At 34.7% G+C, this 20,159-nt stretch overlaps 1 protein-coding gene across 1 annotated transcript in view; it reads left to right on the forward strand.

Moving 5' to 3' along the window:
- The window catches only part of ITGAV (integrin subunit alpha V), a 99,116-nt gene that overhangs the window by 39,014 nt on the left and 39,943 nt on the right, over nucleotides 1-20,159 (forward strand). Inside the window, exons 4-12 of the mRNA XM_021716354.1 lie at nucleotides 371-462; nucleotides 4,520-4,634; nucleotides 9,427-9,488; nucleotides 11,399-11,444; nucleotides 14,109-14,234; nucleotides 16,198-16,242; nucleotides 17,086-17,129; nucleotides 17,216-17,272; nucleotides 19,881-19,933. Coding sequence (XP_021572029.1) covers nucleotides 371-462; nucleotides 4,520-4,634; nucleotides 9,427-9,488; nucleotides 11,399-11,444; nucleotides 14,109-14,234; nucleotides 16,198-16,242; nucleotides 17,086-17,129; nucleotides 17,216-17,272; nucleotides 19,881-19,933 — 640 coding nt within the window. The remainder of the gene's footprint in view (nucleotides 1-370; nucleotides 463-4,519; nucleotides 4,635-9,426; nucleotides 9,489-11,398; nucleotides 11,445-14,108; nucleotides 14,235-16,197; nucleotides 16,243-17,085; nucleotides 17,130-17,215; nucleotides 17,273-19,880; nucleotides 19,934-20,159) is intronic.

A 20,159-nucleotide genomic window follows, 5' to 3' on the forward strand; every position in this document is an offset into this window, starting at 1 on the left:
CATAAATATTTTTATGCCACAGAAAGAACCTCTGAGAATATGGTAGGTTGTTGTAAGTATTTGTTTAATAGTTAATTATCTAGCAATTTAGCAACTGGAAAACTTCATTTACAATTCCTTTTTCATGTCTGCATTATGATAATTGATGGAGTTAATAATGTCATGGAGATACTTCTAAGTCCTCATGTGTTATATTTCTCTGATTAGTTGAAAGTCCCTAATGTGTATGAAGTGTATGAGATAAATGACCTGTACAGTATTTGATTAATCAAAGGTGCTCTATTCCTCCACCTGGCTATTTAGAAATAAACTCTGTTATGCTAAGAATAGTGTATTTTGTTCCTTACTCCTCATAATTATTCTTTTTTAGGCAATAGAGATTATGACAAGGATGATCCATTGGAGTTTAAGTCCCACCAGTGGTTTGGAGCATCTGTGAGATCTAAACAGGATAAAATTTTGGTAAGTCTTTTGAATATTCACTCACAGATGAGTTTAGTCAATTTGCATGAAGACACAAGAGGTTTTATGTTTTCAAGCTCATAGTAAAACTCAGTATGCACAAGGGTACAGGGTTTAATGAAATAAGATAATGCTGATCAAAGGCTACTCATCTGAGGATGCTATCCCTATGGTCCTTCTAGACCAGGCTTCTGCTTCTTTCCACCTTAATTCCTTCATTGTTCATTTTTCCTGCCCCTCTTGATAGTTGCCATCAGTTTATTTCTATCCAGTCAAGTTGAGGAATATCGCTAGCTCTTAATTCTCCCTGAATCTTCAAAGGCCTATTTCCAAACTACCTATTTGGCATTTCCCTATGAATACCTAATAGATGACTCAAAATGAACATGATCAAAATAAGACTGTTATCACTCTCCATCAAAAAGTAAAAACAACAACAAAAAACTATTATACAAATCTTCCTCAGCTTATTAGGAGGTGTGGCTCTCCACGCTATTTACCAGTGAGCCCTGTCAATTCTGCCTTTAAAATATATCCTACATTATCAATAGATCCCCATCTCCACTATTTCTACCTGGCAACAAACCACCATTATTTCTCACCTGAAACAGTGCAATGGCTCTTCTCACCTCTCTGCTTCCTCTCTTGCCCCAACAATGATCTCTTCTCCACAGAAGGACTAGCAGACTACTGGGACATTTCAGCTTCTTAATTACTATGGTCAAGTGGCTTTCTATCACTCTCTGAATAAATATTGCAAGCTCATCCTGGCTAATCAGCATCTCCAGAGCCAGGTCACTAGCTGTCTCTTTGGTGTCATCTCACACTTTAACCACGCTGGTCTTTTTATCTTTTTCACATGCCATGTCATTTCAGTTAGTAACGTAGTACTTATGTTCCCTCTGTTTTTGTTAATAGTCTTGTTGATGACTTGGCTAGCATCTTGTCATTCAGATTTCAGCTTTTATTTCAGTTTGTCAGATAGCTTTTCCTTATTTAATTACTTACATAGTTTTTATTATTACTTTTATTTTTATTCCTGATTATGAGGCATTAAGAAAGGATTTATTTAGGTGGTGGTTTCAGCAGGAGTTTAAAGGATATGCTACATTTTAGCAGTTGGAAGTGAAGGATGTTAAGAGTGGAGGCATTCTAGGTAGAAAGGGGTGCAAAGAAGCTGAGGTCAGCAGAAGGAGCAGATCGTCCACTCTGGAGCATCAAGTATGTGTAGAGAGGTAATAACAATTACCTACCTTCACTTTCTTCACTAGCCCTGTGTTGATGATGTCTGCAGTGCTTATGTTAGCATTGTACTTCAAAAAGTATTATAGAAAATCCATTGCACTGTATTTCCAGTACATTAAAAACAAAAAAGTCAGTTTATTTGGAAAGTAAAAAAATTAGCATTGCAAGTTTTAAACTCTCTTCTTTTTCTTTCCACAATCTAGATGTCTTTTCTTTCTTTCTTTTTTGGGGGAGGGGATGGGGGGACTTTGGGAAGTTTCTTTTTTTTATTTTAATTTTTTATTTTGAAGATGTGGGATACAATTCAGGGTTAGGTATACAGATGGTCATTATGCAGGTACCCTTGTTGATGAGGTGTGCCCTCCCACCCCCCCCAAGAATTAAGGAGCCAGGTGTGGTAGCTCACACCTGTAATTTCAGATACTTGGAGGCAAAGGCAGGATGATCACTTGAGGCTAGAAGCTGAAGATCAACCTTAGCAGCCCAGTGAGACCTCACGTTTACAAAAATAATATTAATAATTGTATATTTTCGTGGGGCACATAGTGATGTTTTAATGCATAAAATGTATAGCAATCAGATCAGGGCAATTAGCATTTCTATCACATCAAACATTTATCATTTCTTTGTTTTGGGAGCATTCAGTATCGTCCGTCTAGCTATATGAAATGATATATTACTGTTAAATATATTCATCCTACAGTGCTATAGAATGCTGTAAGTTATTTCTTTTTCTTTTTTTTTTTTTGAGTTGGACTCTCACTCTGTCACCCAGACTGGAGTGCAGTGGCCGCTCCTGGCCACTGCAGCCTCCACCTGCTGGACTCCGGCAATCCTTCCGCCTCAGCCTCCGAGTAGCTGGAATTACAGGTGCACGCTACCAATTTCTTCTATTTAGTTGTAATTTTGTATCCTTTAACAAATCTTTCACATGAGGCTGTGGGTTCGAGACCTGCCTGGGCAACTTGGCAAGACCTCGTCTCTACAATAAATCAAAAATCAGCCGGGCGTGGTAGCGCGTGCCTGTAGTTCCGGCTAATTGGAAGGCTGAGGTGGGAGGATCTCTGGAGCCCAGCAGGTCGAGGCTGCGGTGGCCGGGAGCGGCCACTGCACTCCAGCTGGGCGACAGAGTGAGACTCCAACTCAAAAAACAAACAAACAAACAAACAAACAAAAACCAAATCTTTCCCTATCCCAACCTTCCCGCTACCCTTCCCAGCCTGTTCTACTTTTTATTTCTGTGAGATCAGTTTTTTCCTGCTTCCATATATGAGTGAGAACATGCATTGTTTAACTTTCTGCTCTTGGCTTATTTCATTTAACATAATGTACTCTATTTTTATCCATGTTGCCAAAATGACAGATTTTATTATTTTTTTATAGATGAATAGTATTCCACAGCATATATAAACCACATTTTCTTTATCCATTCATCTGTTGTTGACCATCTAGGTTAATTTCACATCTTGGCTGTTGTGAATAGTGCTGCAATAAACACATGGATACAGATGTCTTTTTGATAGATTGGTTTCCTTCCTTTAGATAAATTTCTCATAGTGGGATTGCTGGATCATATGGTAGTTCTATTTGTAGTTTTCTGAGGAATCTTCCTACTGTTTTTCATAGTGACTGTGTATTTACATTCTCACCAGTACTGTATAAGAGTTCCCTTTCCTCTGCATCCTCACCATCTATTCCTTTTTGGCCTTTTGATAATATCCATCCTAACTAGGTTTTGATTCGCATTTCCCTGATGATTAGTGATGCTGGGTTGTTTGGTTTTTTGCTATAGAAATGTTTGAGTTCCTTGTATATTCTGATTATTAATCCCTTGTCAGTTAAATAGTTTTGCAAATATTTTCTCCCATTATGTAGGTTGTTTTCACTCTGTTGATTAGTTTATTTGCTGTGCAAAAGCTTTTTAGTTTGATATACTCCCCTCTTTGTTTTTTGTTTTTTTGCTTTTGTTGCCTGTGCTTTTGAGGTCTTATTCATACAGTATTTTTTTTTTTTTTTGCAAGATCAGTGTTCTGGAACATTTTCTCTGTGTTTTTTTTCTAGTAGTTTTATAGTTGTGGGTCTTAGATTTAGGCCTATAATCCATTTTGAGTTGATATTTGTAGAGTAAGAGGTGGGGGTCTAGTATCAATTTTCTGCATATGGATATCCAGTTTTCTCAGCACCATTTATTGAAGAGACCATCGTTTTTTTTTCAATGAGTGTTTTTGGCACTTTTGTCAGTTGGCTTTAGATATGTGGATTTATTTCTGGGTTCTCTATTCTGTTTTATTGGTCTACGTGCCTGTTTATATGCCAGTATCATCCTGTTTTGGTTACTACAGCTTTATAGAATATTTTGAGGTCCAGTACTGTTATTCTTCCATGTTTGTTCTTTTTACTGAGGATTACTTTGACTGTTTGATGTCCTTACTCTCTTATTAATAAATTATTTGCTGTATAATTTAGGGTTATATCCTACATGCATGAGCGTGTTATTTAGTTCAAAATTTGATTCAGTCTGAGATCTTCAGCTGAGCATATAAATACCAAGCAATAAACTGCCTGGAATAATAATTTTGCTAACTAATTTGAAAAAGTATGTATGAACTATAAATGTAGTCTTCAAGTGAATGTGAGAAAAATATTTATTTTAAAATCTTTACCCACCACTGTGATAAGGAATTTAAAGGATAGGTTTGACTGATTTTTATTAATACTTAAAATTGATGCTATATTCTGAGGTAGTATAGATTGTTGGAAACACGAATTTTTCAAAGAATTTTTATGTCATGTATTAAACCTTTGATTTTAGGCCTGTGCCCCATTGTACCACTGGAGGACTGAGATGAAACAGGAGAGAGAACCTGTTGGAACATGCTTTCTTCAAGATGGAACAAAGACTGTTGAGTATGCTCCATGCAGATCAAGTATGTACAGGAAGTTGTCCCAGCTAGGGGCGGGAAGCCTAGTTTGTTAAAAAATTGTGTATGGGATAAAACTTGTAGACATATGTTCATGTTGATGTTGAGAGCAAAATGAAAATACTACTAATGTAAAGAAATTATAAACGTGACATAAACAGGCTACCTAAGAACTCATTTTTATCTTCCTTCATTAGTACTAATTAAAATCTGATTTGGGAAATCTGTATTTTAATTGCTGTTAATCAGAAGTTGCTCAGTTGAGCTTCTCTAACAGAAGGTGTGAACCCCCATAGCTAAAGATGCCGATGTAGCAAGTCTAGGTCATACCTGGGTACCTGCATTCTTAGCGAGCTCTGCAAGATAATTCTGATGGATACCAAATAGATTAATAATGATGTTGAAAATAAAAGTCATGTCTTACAGAGCCGTAGTTTACATAGGAAGCTGAACACTGAACTCAGGAGTCTTGAGTCTGGATTTCCCTGTTCTTAATCAAGCTTTTTTGTTAATTGTTAATCTGATACCAAGCCCACTTTTATTTTGGTGATTCAGAAGATTTCATACTCTTTTCTAATATTGTTTGAAATTTCAAAAGAAATTCATATTATGGCTAAAGATAATTTGAATACTTAAAATTTTGACTTTTTTTTTTTTAAAGCATTTCTAATTTTGATTATGTTTTTCCAAACTCTATGCATCCTTTCAACCTTGGAGATCCCAATCCTTTGGGCCCTCCCATCCTTTGTTGAACTGACTGCTACTCCAGATCCTCTTTATACCAAAAGCATAAAAATAGATTATTGAAATACATTATAGTGTTTATATCCGGAGTACTTTTTAGGGCATTACTTTTTTATATTCTACTAGTCACCAAATAGTTTAGTAAAGAGAATTAGTAATAACAGAACAGCATGTAAGTCTTTTACTGCTACTTTTTTTTCTTCTTCCATGTTAGGAGATTTGTGTCACCAGGTCAAGAGCTACTCTGTCCTCAACATTCTAAGTAATTGAACCTGTGGGAAACTGCAAATTATTTCATTAAACACTTTCTTAGCTCACCATCTTGATCTTACCTTTTGTGAATGGGGAGTGGTACCTACTCAGATCCGTATTGTGTATTAGTAGAGAGTACAAATTAGGTCAGAAAGTGTACTCTGTACAGGATGGGGAAAGTTGGCAGCTTTATCCTCAGTGCTTTGTAGAGCCATGTTTAGAACCACCTTTATGTTGTCATTTTGGTCATGGTACTGTCATGTTTGGTGGTGTGTAGAAAGTCTGAGGGCTAAATTTGTATATTGCAAAAATGTTTCTATTGTGAGAAGATAATTTTATAGCTATGAAGAATGAGCTAACCCTTGTGTGCCTGGCTTGTAACTTGGTTTTACAAAGCACACACACACACACACATAATATCACTCTTATTCTCATTTGAAAGATGTGGGAACTGAGAGTCATACAGTTGAAGCACTTTGTTTGCTTCATCTTATGGTACCAAATGGTCAAATGAGAATTTGAACACAGGTCTGTCTATTCCAAAGACAACTTTTCCCTGCATTACTAACAGTAGAAAATGCTTTCCATTTCATCTGCTTCTGTATTAGCATAGCTTTTCTACAAATAATATATCTTGCTTTTATGAATATAGGTTTAGATAATCCCTGATGTGTAAGAGTACGTGGAAATCCCTAGAAAACGTGCATCCTAATGATGATCCTTTGTGTATATGTCACATATTGCTTTTATTTATTTGGTTCAGGCACAGAAATTACAAAGTCATTTTAGGCCATATTTTCTAAGGTATTTAATGTCCAAGTCAGGTCAGTAAACTGTAGCTTGAGGACCTGTTTTTGTAAATAAAGTTTTATTGGAATACTGGCACATTCATTCGCTTATATGTTACCTATAATGAGAAAGTTGAGTTGTGAGAGTTGAATAGTTTCCACACTATGTGGGCTGTCCACAGTAAGCTTAAAATATTTACTTTGGCCCTCTACATAAAAAATTTGCTGAATTCTGATCTAAATAAGTTTTTTATGGAAAGCTCAAAGAGCTACCTCAAAAAGACAAAAAAACAAAGTGCTTGCCTTTCTCCCTGATAGACGTGGCTTTCAGCAGCCCTTGATTATTGTACATGCTTTTTGATTCAACCTTGGAAGTATTAAGCTACCCATAGGCTCAAATTACAAGGAGAAGAAAACTCAGAAGTGGAGTCTGAGAACCTGATATATTCTCATATCCTGATGACAGTCTACTTATAGTGGTGGTAAATTCACTTAACCACTCTTGGGCTTTTGTTTCTTTATTGGTGAAACGCTAATTCACACAAAAAACCTGAGATACAAATTTAGTATTTTGTATTTTTTAATACTTCAGTAAATTATGCAAACCAATAATTGATTTTGCATGGTAATGCCAGTTTTGTAGAGCTACACTGCTAAGTTTGCTTACCTTGATAGTGGTAGTTTGTGAGAGGAGGTTATAGGTGTTTTTTGTCTTTTTGTGTGTGTTTTTGGTTTGTTTGTTTGGATTTGTGTTTAACATGATCTCTATGGACACCCAGGACAAGGTACTTCACTGTCTGTCACCAACTTACCTTATTACTGATTACATTTACTTTTGGCCTTTCGTAACTGCAACTATGACCACTCTTGGTATTATGCAGTAGGCCAGCTGTTCTGTTTTAAAAGTGCCTGAGCCACAAATCATATGACATAAATGGTCTTTCAGCTCCATGCTCAGACCAACTGTTGTTACTTCTCTCTGCTTTCTGATAATGTTATTTGAACATAGATTTTCTTAGTTGTAATTTCTATTTGGCTTTTTCTTCCCCCTTTTCATTAAATATACATTGTTGGGAATTGTATTTCCATTGTTGATTTGAGATACTGCAGTGTAATGATATAGACATACCTGAGTTTAGGTTCATATCCTCTTATTTCCTAGCTGGTTGGCCATGGTCAATTTACTTAATTTCCTTAAAATATCTGTTTCCTCATCTGTGCTAATTGTGAATAATAATAGTATCTTTCATAAGATTGCTGTCAAAATTTTAAGAGATAATGCCATGTTAAATGCTTTAGCACAGTACCTGGCTCACACTAAGAGCACAATAAGCATTAGCCGATCTTACTGTCAGAATTAATTAGATTATTATTTGTAATACCACTGTCAGAGTTAACAAATAGGAGATGTATTAATCATCTGTAGAAATAAGTACCCAAGTCTTCACTGAAATAGGTAATATTTAACGTGAAAATCTTTCAACTGGCAGAGACACTCAGTTTAATATGTACCTGTTTGGAAAATTTTAGGGGATAATCAAGTATTTTAGCTCAATGTTCTGGGAAACTAAAATAAGCAGATAATTGTACAGTGTGGCAATAAAAAAAAGATGTCTTTATAAATAGCCTGAAATAGTTACTCAGATACAACTTGAATAAAGGAAATAAATGGCTGACTTGAGGTTAGAGCAGAATTCTTTTGTATGATTCACTAGATACCAGAATCCCCAGCTCCACTTTTTCCCACTCCCACATTGGTGTGGCATTACCCTCTTGAAGCTTTTTCTAAAAAAAATGAAAAATTTTAAATTGAGTTGTGTGTAATCTTGGGGTGTTTTCCAGGTTTTAAAAGTAAGTTCAACATTTTTTATTGGATTATTTGACAAAATTCTTGAAAGTTTGTTCTTATGACTAAAAATAGAAATTTTTGGTTCCTGTATTTGGGTATTAATTAGAGTCATAGTATAACTTTTTATATATTTGTATCAGTGGCTACAAGAATTGTTTGATAACTGAGGGGTAGTGTTTCTACTATTCCTTTCTATCCTCAAAATAAAACAAGGGGGATGTTCAGACTCCTCCTTTCCTCTATTCTAGGTACAGTATTGCTCATGAGTGAAGTTCAATTAAATTAATTGGATAATTGTTCAGACTTGTGAGAACTCCAAAAAAGGGGTAACTACAAAAGAGCAAAACTATTGAGTCTACTGTGGTTGGGAAATACTTGAAAGTGTCATGTTTAAAGATGTTTTCTTTAATTAGACCCCACTACTAGTGTGTTGTGAGGATAGTTTTACTCTTCAGAGAACATTGTGTTCTGGCCTTGCTATTTCCTAAAATCCTAAACTACGTTGTTTGTAGTTTTTCATTTTTGTTGTTGACTATAAAATGTATGTATAGGATATGTATGTATTATGAATGTTATTCATAGTAACAAAGGTCTTAGGAAGACTTAGCAACCTTAAGGTAATAGGGAGAAAGTGGTATTTCAATTGGAATTTTTAACTTGCAGGTCACAACTCATTGGTGTTTTCTGAAATCAGTATAGTGGATCACAACCAGTTTTTTTTTTAATAAAATGAAATAAAATAGAAACTATCAGAGTATATTGTATATAATAGTAAAATTATTGTTTTGTAAAATTTTGTTTACATACATTGTATGTTTTACACACACACAATGTATGTTGGGTTGTGAATGTATATAAACTGTAATCTTGTAGGTTGTGGTTAAAAAAAAAAAAAGGTTTGAAATCTACCATTTTAATTGATCTTTCTGTTCTTTGGTGACTGGTCCAGGTACCTAATATGGCTTCCATCTCTGAGGAAATGTGCTGATAATGTACATACTTGCTTTTTTAGAATGTGATAATAACTAAGTACCTGAGTGAACAACACTCCCAGAAACTAGTACATTATCTTATGATTATCATGATATCAGATTTTTTTCATGTTTTGTTTTGTGTTCTTTGTTTGCTTTTGGGTTTGTGTATATTTCCAATCTTTTTATTTTAGAAAATATTGATGCTGATGGACAGGGATTTTGTCAAGGAGGATTCAGCATTGATTTTACTAAAGTAAGTTCTCATTTAAGACTGAATGAGATTCAGATCTGCTAAACTATGGTTAAAAATAAACTGATCAATACTTCAGCTTCTTTTAGGCTTTTTCCTGTTTAATGAAAATAGCTAATAAAACAACCCATTCATTTAAACATTCTTTGTCTTATATTATTCCCCCCCTAGTAAACATTGCTTATTTGAAATAGGGAGACATCACACTGGGGATGGAGGAAAGTAGAGAATCTCCTCAGTAACTATTATAGTATAATAGTATAGTATAATAAGTAACTATTATAATTTCATAGTAAAATTTCCAGTTGTATGAATTTATAGACTATTACAATGTTCTATTTTCAGCTGAAATTCATTTTTCACAAGTGCTATTGATGGGAGCTTTATTACATTAGATTTTAGTTACGTAAAAGCTGAGACATGTTAGTGTCCACCATCTTTACGTGCTTATGGGCACAAGTGAAGCTGAAGCGATTTAATAATTGTAAGAAATCCCAAATGCGGGCTCTGCATTTTTAACTATATTGATATGCTCTTCAGAGTTGATTGTTTTTGTCTGTTTTTTTTTTTTTAAATAAGAATTTCATTTATATTTGGAAAGGTAAATTTTCTTTAGTACTTTTCTTTATATACTTTTCTTTTGTGTGTTTATATTTATTTTGGGTATGGTATGTGAGCATTTTGAATATCAAAGTGAGATGATCGATTCCTTCTAGAAAAGTCTCAAAAATATATTGTTTGCTTAAAATTAGAACTTCCTTAGAAAGATTACTTCTTTAGAAATGTGAGCAAAGAGGAGTGCCTACAATTTATAAAAACAACTGAAAATCATGTGATGTAGAAGAACTAATAAAATGTTTTCATATTTTTAAAAATTTGTATTCTATCTTCATTTTTATTTTGTTTTTTCTAGACTAGGTATTGATAATTATAGTTAACTCTCCTTAGTATGTAATTGATTTTAATATACTCAATTTTATATGACATTACTTGTAATTCCAAAGTTAAAGAAGTCAAAGAAGGATAAAGTACATTAATAAGTATTAGGTTTAAATTTGCATGATGAATTTCTAAGTAGGTGCTTTTTAAAGTGTCCATGTTTTCTGAACCTATGACTATACAACTTTAATTCCAGCCATAATCTCATACTATGAAAATCATTGTTAAATAGACTGTTCATTTTCTTAAACTCATTTCCGAGAAAGGGTGTCCTTTTAAGCAATTTAGAAATGTCTTTTACATAGCCAAGGGAGGATAGTGTTGAAAGCTTGAGAAGATTATATGTACATTTAGAGGGAAAGAATTTTTCTCTTAACTTTAGCAAGAAGAAATTTCCAAAATATTGTGTTCAAACACAAAATACCTTGAATTAGATACTTTCAGTTTGTTACATGTGTAGGAAATGCTAAAGTGAAATATATATATATATTTATATGCCCTGAAAATTGTGTTCTCTAACTTTACTCCTGTTTAAATCTGCAAGATACTAAAAGTTTTCCTCTGAAAGAAAAATCTTCAATGATTATTAGAAAGCAAATTTGCGTTAAAGAGTCACCAATCTAATATACCAAATTAAGAAATGACCTTTTAAAATTTATAACGTATACTTTGCGTTAGTACTTCATTCCAAATTAGTGAAGCAGTCCAGGTACACAGAAAAAAAAATGTTTTTACATTTTCATATATTAAATGAATGTAACTTTTTATTTAAATTTTATTTTAGAAAAAGTAAAATTAAAACTACTGAAACTGAGTTAGGTAAATTTGACATTGCTTTGATATATGTGTGTGTATATATCTTTCATATATAAATAAACATAGTGTATACCTATATATCTTTTATGTTTTTGCATTAATTTGTTTCCAAAGCTACTTGTTTTTAAGAAAATATCTTTTTATTTGATTCCATCTAGGCTGACAGAGTACTTCTTGGTGGTCCTGGTAGCTTTTATTGGCAAGGTAGGTTAGTATTTTTAAAATTACCCGACACTGTGTGTCTCTGATTCACCTGGCTTATCATATATCTATGACATTTTTCAAATTCTTTTAACTTTTGTTTTTTTTTTGAGTTGGGTCTCACTGCCTCCCAGGCTGAAGAGCAGTAGCATGATTATGGCTTAACACAGCCTCAACCTCCTGGGTTCAAGGGATTCTCCTGCCCCAGCCTCTTGAGTTGCTGGGACTACAGGATTGAGCCACGAGGCCTGTCCAACATTTTTCAAATTATTTCAAATAATTTTTCAAATTAAAGAAAGGAATTGAAAATACAGTAAACACTCTGTTACACAATTTTTTAAAAAGAATATAGTATATATTAAATATGTACATGTTTCTAATAGAAAATAAACTGAATGTTTTTAAAGTAAATATAAAAAATAGTTTTAAATAGTTTATTTTTAGTGTGTGAAACATGTACTTCTCCATGTTTATTCTCTGGAGGCCATGATTAGGGAATGTAGAGAAGCAAATTATGGCATTCTGAAAGCTCAAGGTTTTAAAAGTATTTTGAAGTTGTTCATTAGAATGTTTAAATGATTTTTTTTCTCATTGATCACTAACATTGAGAATGATCTCTTTAAGAGTCTGGGGACTTTGAAGTTTTTTAAAAAACATAAGTAAGCTGGCATTTATATCAAGAAACAATACTCTATTCTTCAGTGGTCCTAGTAGGTCTCATAAATTGCCTTTTGAACAAATGTTTAACAGATTATTATTGTTGACAGTCTGAAAACAGGTAATGAAAGCAGTTTAGTTGCTTTGTTTTATTTATCATTACAGTTAACCAAGTATTTATTTCATTAATATATTTACATTTAGTTTCTGCTAAAAGGTGACACAAGGTGAACTCTTGTTTATTAACATTCTGACATTCCAACATTGTCAGTATTTGTAAGGATTGGAAAACCTATGACTATATTGACTTGAAAGTACTTTTTAACTCCGAACTTTTTTATTCTACACTATACTTTCTAACTTTTTTATTCTACACTACACTTTCTATACTTACTTCTTCATAGGAAAACCCATGCTTGTTTTTGCTTTATAGAAAGGGAAGCTAAAGAAAGAGGTTTCTGGAGGCAAATAGGGTGGAAGGAGAATAAGAAGGAATGAAAAATAGGAATAAGAGGAAAACTGAAAGGCAAGGCGAAGGAGGGCACAAGGAAAAGAGAAAAATCAGGTGTCAAAGACAGGGACCAGAATGTGAGATATACTAAAACTGAAAAATCTGAATTTCTATGAATTATGTATCTATTGGGAAATGAGATGATTTAGAAAAAATTAAAATTTGCTGTTTAAGGCAAAAATAGCAATCCAAAACAACACATGAAAAAATAGAGATATTAATACTTACTAGTCAGATATAAAAACATGGACTTATTTTTCTTCTTTATTGCCAATTATGTCATTGAGTAGAGGGAAAGGAAGTATCTGATAGACATGCCTGAGAACCAGAACTATCAAGGAAGCTCGAGTTTGTGATTTTCAGTGAGGAATGCTGGTTCACTCCATATTTTTATGAAACACAGCTGTGAACATATTTAAGTGATGTGTTCTTTTAATACTTGGGGCATTATACAGTGTTTGTGTGCATTCCTATTTATTATAAGTTAGAACAGATATGGACTATTGGTATTTATTGGAGTTTTATTGTAAGTGGTCTACATTCTGTAATTAAATTACAGAATTAAATTACAGTGAATTGGCAGAGAATATTTTGTTTTTATAAGATAAACGTCATTTATTAATGATTAACATCAGCAGGTTTCACCCTGGAAAGTAAGTACATCAGAATGAATTTTTCTAGAGAGCTCAGAATTGTCTCTGTAAGATTGGAGAAAATTATATTGTTTTATTCAAAGAGATGATGAATTTTCCTGTGTTCTTTGGTTTAAGAAATATTTACTGAATTTCTCTTATGTTTTCGGCATTGTTTAGGCACAGAAGATAAAATAGTGACCCAGACACAAAGTCTTTCTGCCCTATAGATTCCACCTATGTGACTGGACAGATTGGAACAGGACTGAAAACTTTAGCTTTTACAAATTTCTTTCTAAAACAGCAGAAATGAGAGGAGATTTTGTTCCATTTGATAAATCAGCTATCCTTTCTTGATGGGGGAGGGCAGTCTGATTTTTTGTGTAGTCATTTAGATTTTTTGTCTCCCTAATAACTTAAGATTGTGAATTTAGCCACTCATTTTTCATAAAGGTGTCCAAATAACTAGTTTTAAAAAACCAATTAAACCAATTATTCTGATTATAAGGTAACAGTATTTAATTGTTTCAGTAAAATTTTCAAGTTTCAATGGATTTGACTGGGACATAGCCTTTGATTTTGTTATTCTACTGATTTAACATTGATTTTTAGTGAGTTAAGACAGATTGTGTATTCTTAAATTTTTATTAGCAGAGACTAATTTTAAGTACTGGCTTAGATTGAAAAACTATAAGTTAAAAATATTAAATTTCAGATTTAGCATTATCAAGGAGAATTATTTAAGAATAATAATTGGAAATACTAAGATCTAATACTATTTTCTTTCATGCAGGCACCATCTGTTGTTTGTAGCACAAAGTTCCCATTGGAAGATTATTCATCTTATAGATATATGTATATTTTTAGGTCAACTTATTTCGGATCAAGTGGCAGAAATCATATCTAAATATGAGCCCAATGTTTACAGCATCGAGTATAATAACCAATTAGCAACCCGGACTGCACAAGCTATTTTTGATGACAGCTACTTGGGTAGGTAAAATCAAAATATAGACTCATTTTATGGAGTTGTGTTGTTTGTCCTGTATTTGCACATGTTATTTTAAGTAGAAAAATAATTTATGTGAAATAGATTAATCTATGTATATATACTGGGGGTGCCAAAAAATGTGTGCACGTTTTAAGAGATGTTTGTTGTCTGGAAACAGATGGTAACCACTTTGAGCACCTCTTGTAATTGTAGAGGTAAAGCATGACTTATATTCATCTTATTGATATTACAACTTTAATATAGTATTTTTCTTTCTTAAAATATGTATACTTTTTTTGGCACCCTCTGTGTGTGTGTGTGTATGTGTGTGTGTATAAATAAATATAAATATATAAATTTTTTTTTGAGTTTGGGGGTCTCACTTTGTTACCCAGGCTGAAGTGCAGTGGCACAATCATGGCTCACTGCTGACTTGACCTCCTGGTCTCAGGCAATCCTTCTGCCTTAGTCTCCCGAGTAGCTGGGACTACAGGCACAAGCTGCTACGCCTGACTGATGTTTCTGATTTTTTGTAAAGATAAAGTCTTGCTATGCTGCCTCGGCTGGTCTTTAACTTCTGGCCTCAAGTGATCCTCCTGCTTCAGCCTCCTAAAGTATTGGAGTTACAGGCACGAGTCACCTGGCCTAAGCTTTTTTTAAAAACATAAGGAATGCACAATTTCAAATTGTTGTTGAGTGCTTAGGTTATATTACATTTCAGCAATTGAAATGGAACAGTGATTTTTTTCAGTGATAATAATAATAACTAACGTTCAAGCTATGCTGTCTATGTTCTGGGCATTATCTGTATTTGCTCATTTAATCCTCACAGGTCTATAAAAGTATTCTCTTATTGCCATTTTGTAGATGAGAACACTGAGGTACAGAGAGACAGAATAACTTGCTTTCAAAGTCACTCAATTGTAACTTACTGCTCTGAGATTCAAACCCAGGCAGTTTTGACTCTTGACATTTATTATGTTAAGCTACAGTTATGTTTCTTTTTGTTTGTTTTTTGAGTTGGAGTCTCACTTTGTCGCCCAGACTGGGTTGCAGTGGCTGCTCCCAGCCACCGCAACCTCAACCTGCTGGGCTCTGGCGATCTTTCCGCCTCAGCCTTCCAAGTAGCTGGAACTATAGGTGTGCGCTACCACGTCCGGCTAATTTTTAATTTATTGTAGAGATGAGGTCTTGCCAAGTTGCCCAGGCAGATCTCGAACCCGCGGGCTCAGGCAATCCACTCACCTCAGCCTCCCAAAGTGCTGGGACTACAGGCTGAGCCACCAAGCCCGGCTACAGTTATGTTCTTTAGGATTTAACATTCTCTTTCTTTAAATTTTCCTCCTATCAAAACAAATCATACATGACAGAAAGAGTACTTGATGTTGCTCCTTTTTGATGACTTGTAAATTTGCCGTTTTTTTTTTTTTTTTTTTTGAGTCATAGTCTCACTCTGTTGCCCAGGCTGAAATGCTCACGGCCATTGCAGCCTCCACCTGCCGGGCTCAGGCGGTCCTTCGCCTCAGCCTTCCAAGTAGCTGGAACTACAGGCACATGCTACCACGTCCAGCTTATTTTTTAATTTATTTTAGAGACTAAGTCTTACCAAGTAGCACAGGCTGGTCTTGAACTCCTGAGCTCAGGCAATCCTCTCACCTCGGCCTCCCAAAGTACTGGGATTATAGGCTTGAGCTACCATTCCTGGCATTTTTGCCCTGTTTCTAACAGACCTCTCTGTAAAGTTAATCTTTATTTTTCAAATAGAGTTATCCTATTGGAGTATTTAACTTGATTGTTTTAAAATTTATTTTTCATACACGTATGAATCTGTTACCCCTAGAAGACAAAATATTGTATAATTAAAGGAGCTCCTTGAAAATATCTTCAAGGAAAGCTTACCCAACAGGTATGCTGCAGGTGAGATCCTGTGCCCTGATGGTGTCTCTCCTTTGGTTCCTTGTTTAGGTTACTCAGTGGCTGTTGGAGATTTCAATGGTGATGGCGTAGACGGTATGATGCACTTGAGCTATATATCACCCCTTTAAAAAAATCAGATTAAGCATTTGAAACATGGCATTGAAATGTTTCAGCAATTTGAAAGCATTGCTGTGGAAAACAACAGAAGAAATGAGGGCAATGTCAACATGTTGAGGGAGTCCAGTTTTGGTCTGCGCTTACCTTCCTCTAGTGGCTGTTGAAGTTGAGACACTGTGGTCAGCGGTGGTTGGAGTCGGCCTTGGTCTCTCCCTGCTCCACCTTTCCTACCCCTACCCCTGAGAGTGATTTCTTTAGCAACTTCCTCCTGCCCTCAGCAATTCAGTCCTCTTGGACTACTTAGTGTCTTCTCTCTTTAGGCCTAATTTGTTACCTTGAGGGCTCTGTCTAGAAGGTTTTTATCCCATCCTCCCCTTGTCCATCTGTCCTCCTTCAGAGCTCACTTGAGGAGTCAAAGACTTTACTCGATTTTGATCCTGTTTCTGTCCCCCAGCTGCCTTGGCCCTATTTCAGTTTGTGCTGTTATTTTTCATTACTGTAAATGTAGTGTTGCTTCATTTTTAAGTCATTTTATCTTATCTATTCTTGTTTCACAAGAGTACAAATAACTTGAGAGTTTATTTGATGTATTTGAAAGTCCTCAAGAATCTTCCTATATTTTGTAAATTTTGATTTTGTAGTTTAAAAAATGCTGGGGTTATTTATTAGGGAGTGCCAATTTTTATACATCTATTTTTTGTTTTCTACTTTAGTAACAAAGCAAAACTTAAAGCTTTCTGACATAGCCACTTCCTTCTGCATTTTTCAGTCTTGGTCTTAAAAATGAATAATTAAGAATTTAGCTATTTTTTTTTCCAGACTTTGTTTCAGGAGTTCCAAGAGCAGCAAGGACTTTGGGAATGGTAAGAAAATTAAAAGATGTTTTTAAAAATCTCTGAGTTATCCTCTATTTTTACTGTATCTCTTATACTTTTGTTTTTCTGCACAGGTTTATATTTATGATGGGAAGAACATGTCCTCCTTATACAATTTTACTGGTGAGCAGGTAGGCTTTTAAAGCAGTTTATAATCATTGGAGAAAATTTCAGGAAATAAAAGAAAGTGTAATAGTCAATTATGTTATACTCAGATAATTCATCAAACTATTATTATTTTGGTGCGTTTCTTTCTCTTTTGTATCTGTGGACTTGAGTGTATAAACAAAAACTAGTTGACTCTGCCTTTTATGTCTTGCTTTCTTCACTGAATATTTTATTAGCATTTTCCTAATGTCTTAACACTTTTCTTGGCAGTATCAAAATGGTTTAATGATTCCATATTATTCATTATTCTAAATATAAAATAGACTTTAAACGTTTTTGCCTTTTTAAAAAACTAATTTATATAAGCACAGGCTTTTGTAATTGTATATTATAGCTTGTTTTTGTTTGCTTTGTTGTTTAATTGGAAATACAAAATCAAATCCCACACATGCAAAACCATAAAAATTTTCTTTTTTTCTGATGACATTAAATTCTCTTTTAAGGAATGATCTATACCTTTTAATTTTATTAGTTACAAAATAAAGCATGGCACAGGTGTGTGTGTTACAGATATTACAAGCAAACTTCATTGGTGAGACATAAAATTGAGCATTCTTAGGTTAAAAGTTAGTTCTTTAAAGTACTAGATATTCTCTACAAATATAGGCATTTTATAATATTCCATATTGTGTGTTTCGGAGAATTGAATAATCAGTTGGTAACGATAAAGAAAAAGTTAAACAGTAGGTGGAGAAAAAATGCCTTCTGATAGCTTGCAGACCTGAGGTTCAAGCCCACTTTTTGTTTGGTTGAGATTTCTGGGCTTTGAGAGAGGATGGGCAAATGAGTGACTAGACTCGCTGTCCCCAGAAACCTCTCATTTGTGTGACAGGGGGTTTGATGCACAAGGCAGAGTGACCTGGAGTTGCCAGGCGGGTAAGGTTGCTGCAGGGTGGTGCACCCTTTGTGCTTCAGCTCCAGCAGCTCCTCCTGTCCGAAGTCCCTGTATGTCTCTGGTCCTGCTGCATGTAGTCAGCCATGCTTGCTTTAATCCTCCTCAGCTTTGAGAAAGGGGCTGGAACCATGGGTTTTGGATAAGGACAGACCTGGGCTCTCCGAGCTTGGCCTGTTATTGCATTGGACAAGGTATTTACCACTGTAAATCTGATTCCTTGTTTATAAAACTAGGGATGCTAACAACTTATTTTGGGGTAGTTGTAACAATCAGATAAAGGTATTTCAGTTATCATGCCCAGGAAAAAACTTGTCTCAGTAGACGCCATCCTTTTGTTACACGTTTGTGGGAGACTAAGGCCCACAAATATTATTGTTACATCCTAGGCAGTGAGTCAACATGGTACACCAGACACAGTACACTTTGTTACACAGCTCCAATCCTGTCATTGAATACGGGACAAACCTTTTTTCTTTTCTTTTTGAGTTAGGGTCTCACTCTGTTGCCCAGGCTGAAGTACAGTGGCATGATCACAGATCACTGAAGCTTCAAACTCCTGGGCTCAAGCAGTGCTCCCACATTAGCCTTCCACCGAGTAGGTGGGATTACCGCAGGCACCACCACCATGCCTGGCTAGTATTTTAATTTTAATTTTTTGTTGTTGTTGTAGAAATGAGATCTTGCTGTGTTTTCTAGGCTGGTCCTGAACTCCTGGGCCTAAGCCATCCTCTCGCCTTGACCTCCCAAAGTGCTGGAATTTCAAGCATGAGCCACTGAGCCTGGCCTTATTTTCTCAATTATACTATATCAATTCAAAATAGATAATGTAGGAATTTCCCCTATCATTCCCTCTTAATATCTGACCTCATCAAATGTTGGGAACACTGCTAACTTTCCTTTATTGGCTTGTTGACTCATTCTTCACCTTCATTTATATTTAACTTGTCAATTCTTTAAGTTTTGTTTTGCATGTTGGGCTCTTTTTAGAATTTTCCCTTTTCACGTTTATTTCCATCAGGGCTGCTCTATCTGTGATGGCCAATGGTCTCCTCTGGTCAGGAGAGGGCGTTCCTTCTCCCTATGCATGATAAGTTCATAATGAATCCAAATTATGTGTAAGTCCAAAGGGAAATTGTCTGGCAAGAAATCAATTGAGGTGTGAGACACAAATGAACTCCTTTTTATATCTTTCCAAAGAGTGATTTCTTAAGAGTAGTCATAGTTTCACATACAGCCAATGTTATTGTTATCTATTATTAATAATTATTATCTATTATCCTCACTGCATAGACATCCATATCTAACTTGTTGAATTCTGTTGAAACATCTGTCTTTCTGTTAGCGTGCCTGCGTCTGGTGTTTCGAGGATGGTAGAGAAAGGGGGATAATGGGGCAGGCTGGGAAGGAGAAGTGATCGTACTTGGACTTAAGTGTCACATGTTGAACATACTGAAATGATATGCGTGGGATATTTTTGTCCATAATTTAGGAAAATAAACAAACTTCATTACCTGATTGTCACTGTGTTGGTAGAATAAACAAAAGAGAAGACATTTAGGTTGAAGCACCACATGCCAGGAAAAAGTAACTTTCTGTTTGGTACATATACCACAAATGTTAATTGTCTAAACTAGTTGGATTAAATACAAACATTTCATTTTCCTCTTGTTATCCAGATGGCTGCATATTTCGGATTTTCTGTAGCTGCCACTGACATTAATGGAGATGAGTAAGTTTAAAAAAAATGTTTCCAGACCAGTTTTCCTTTCATGTTTATTAACACTTTCCTAAAACTAAACATTTTTCTTCTGTTTCCCTGTCTCCTTCCTGCCAATCTTTCTGTTTAAGGAGGCAGTTTGAAGCAACCTTAATTATGAACCTGTGTTTCTCATATTTTTTTCAATAGTTTTTTTTTTTTAACTTAAATTTATTTATTTATTCATTTTTGAGTTGGA

The sequence above is a fragment of the Carlito syrichta genome, unplaced genomic scaffold (assembly GCF_000164805.1).
Source record: "Carlito syrichta isolate Samal-C Ts95f unplaced genomic scaffold, Tarsius_syrichta-2.0.1 Scaffold308791, whole genome shotgun sequence".
NCBI lineage: Eukaryota > Metazoa > Chordata > Mammalia > Primates > Tarsiidae > Carlito > Carlito syrichta.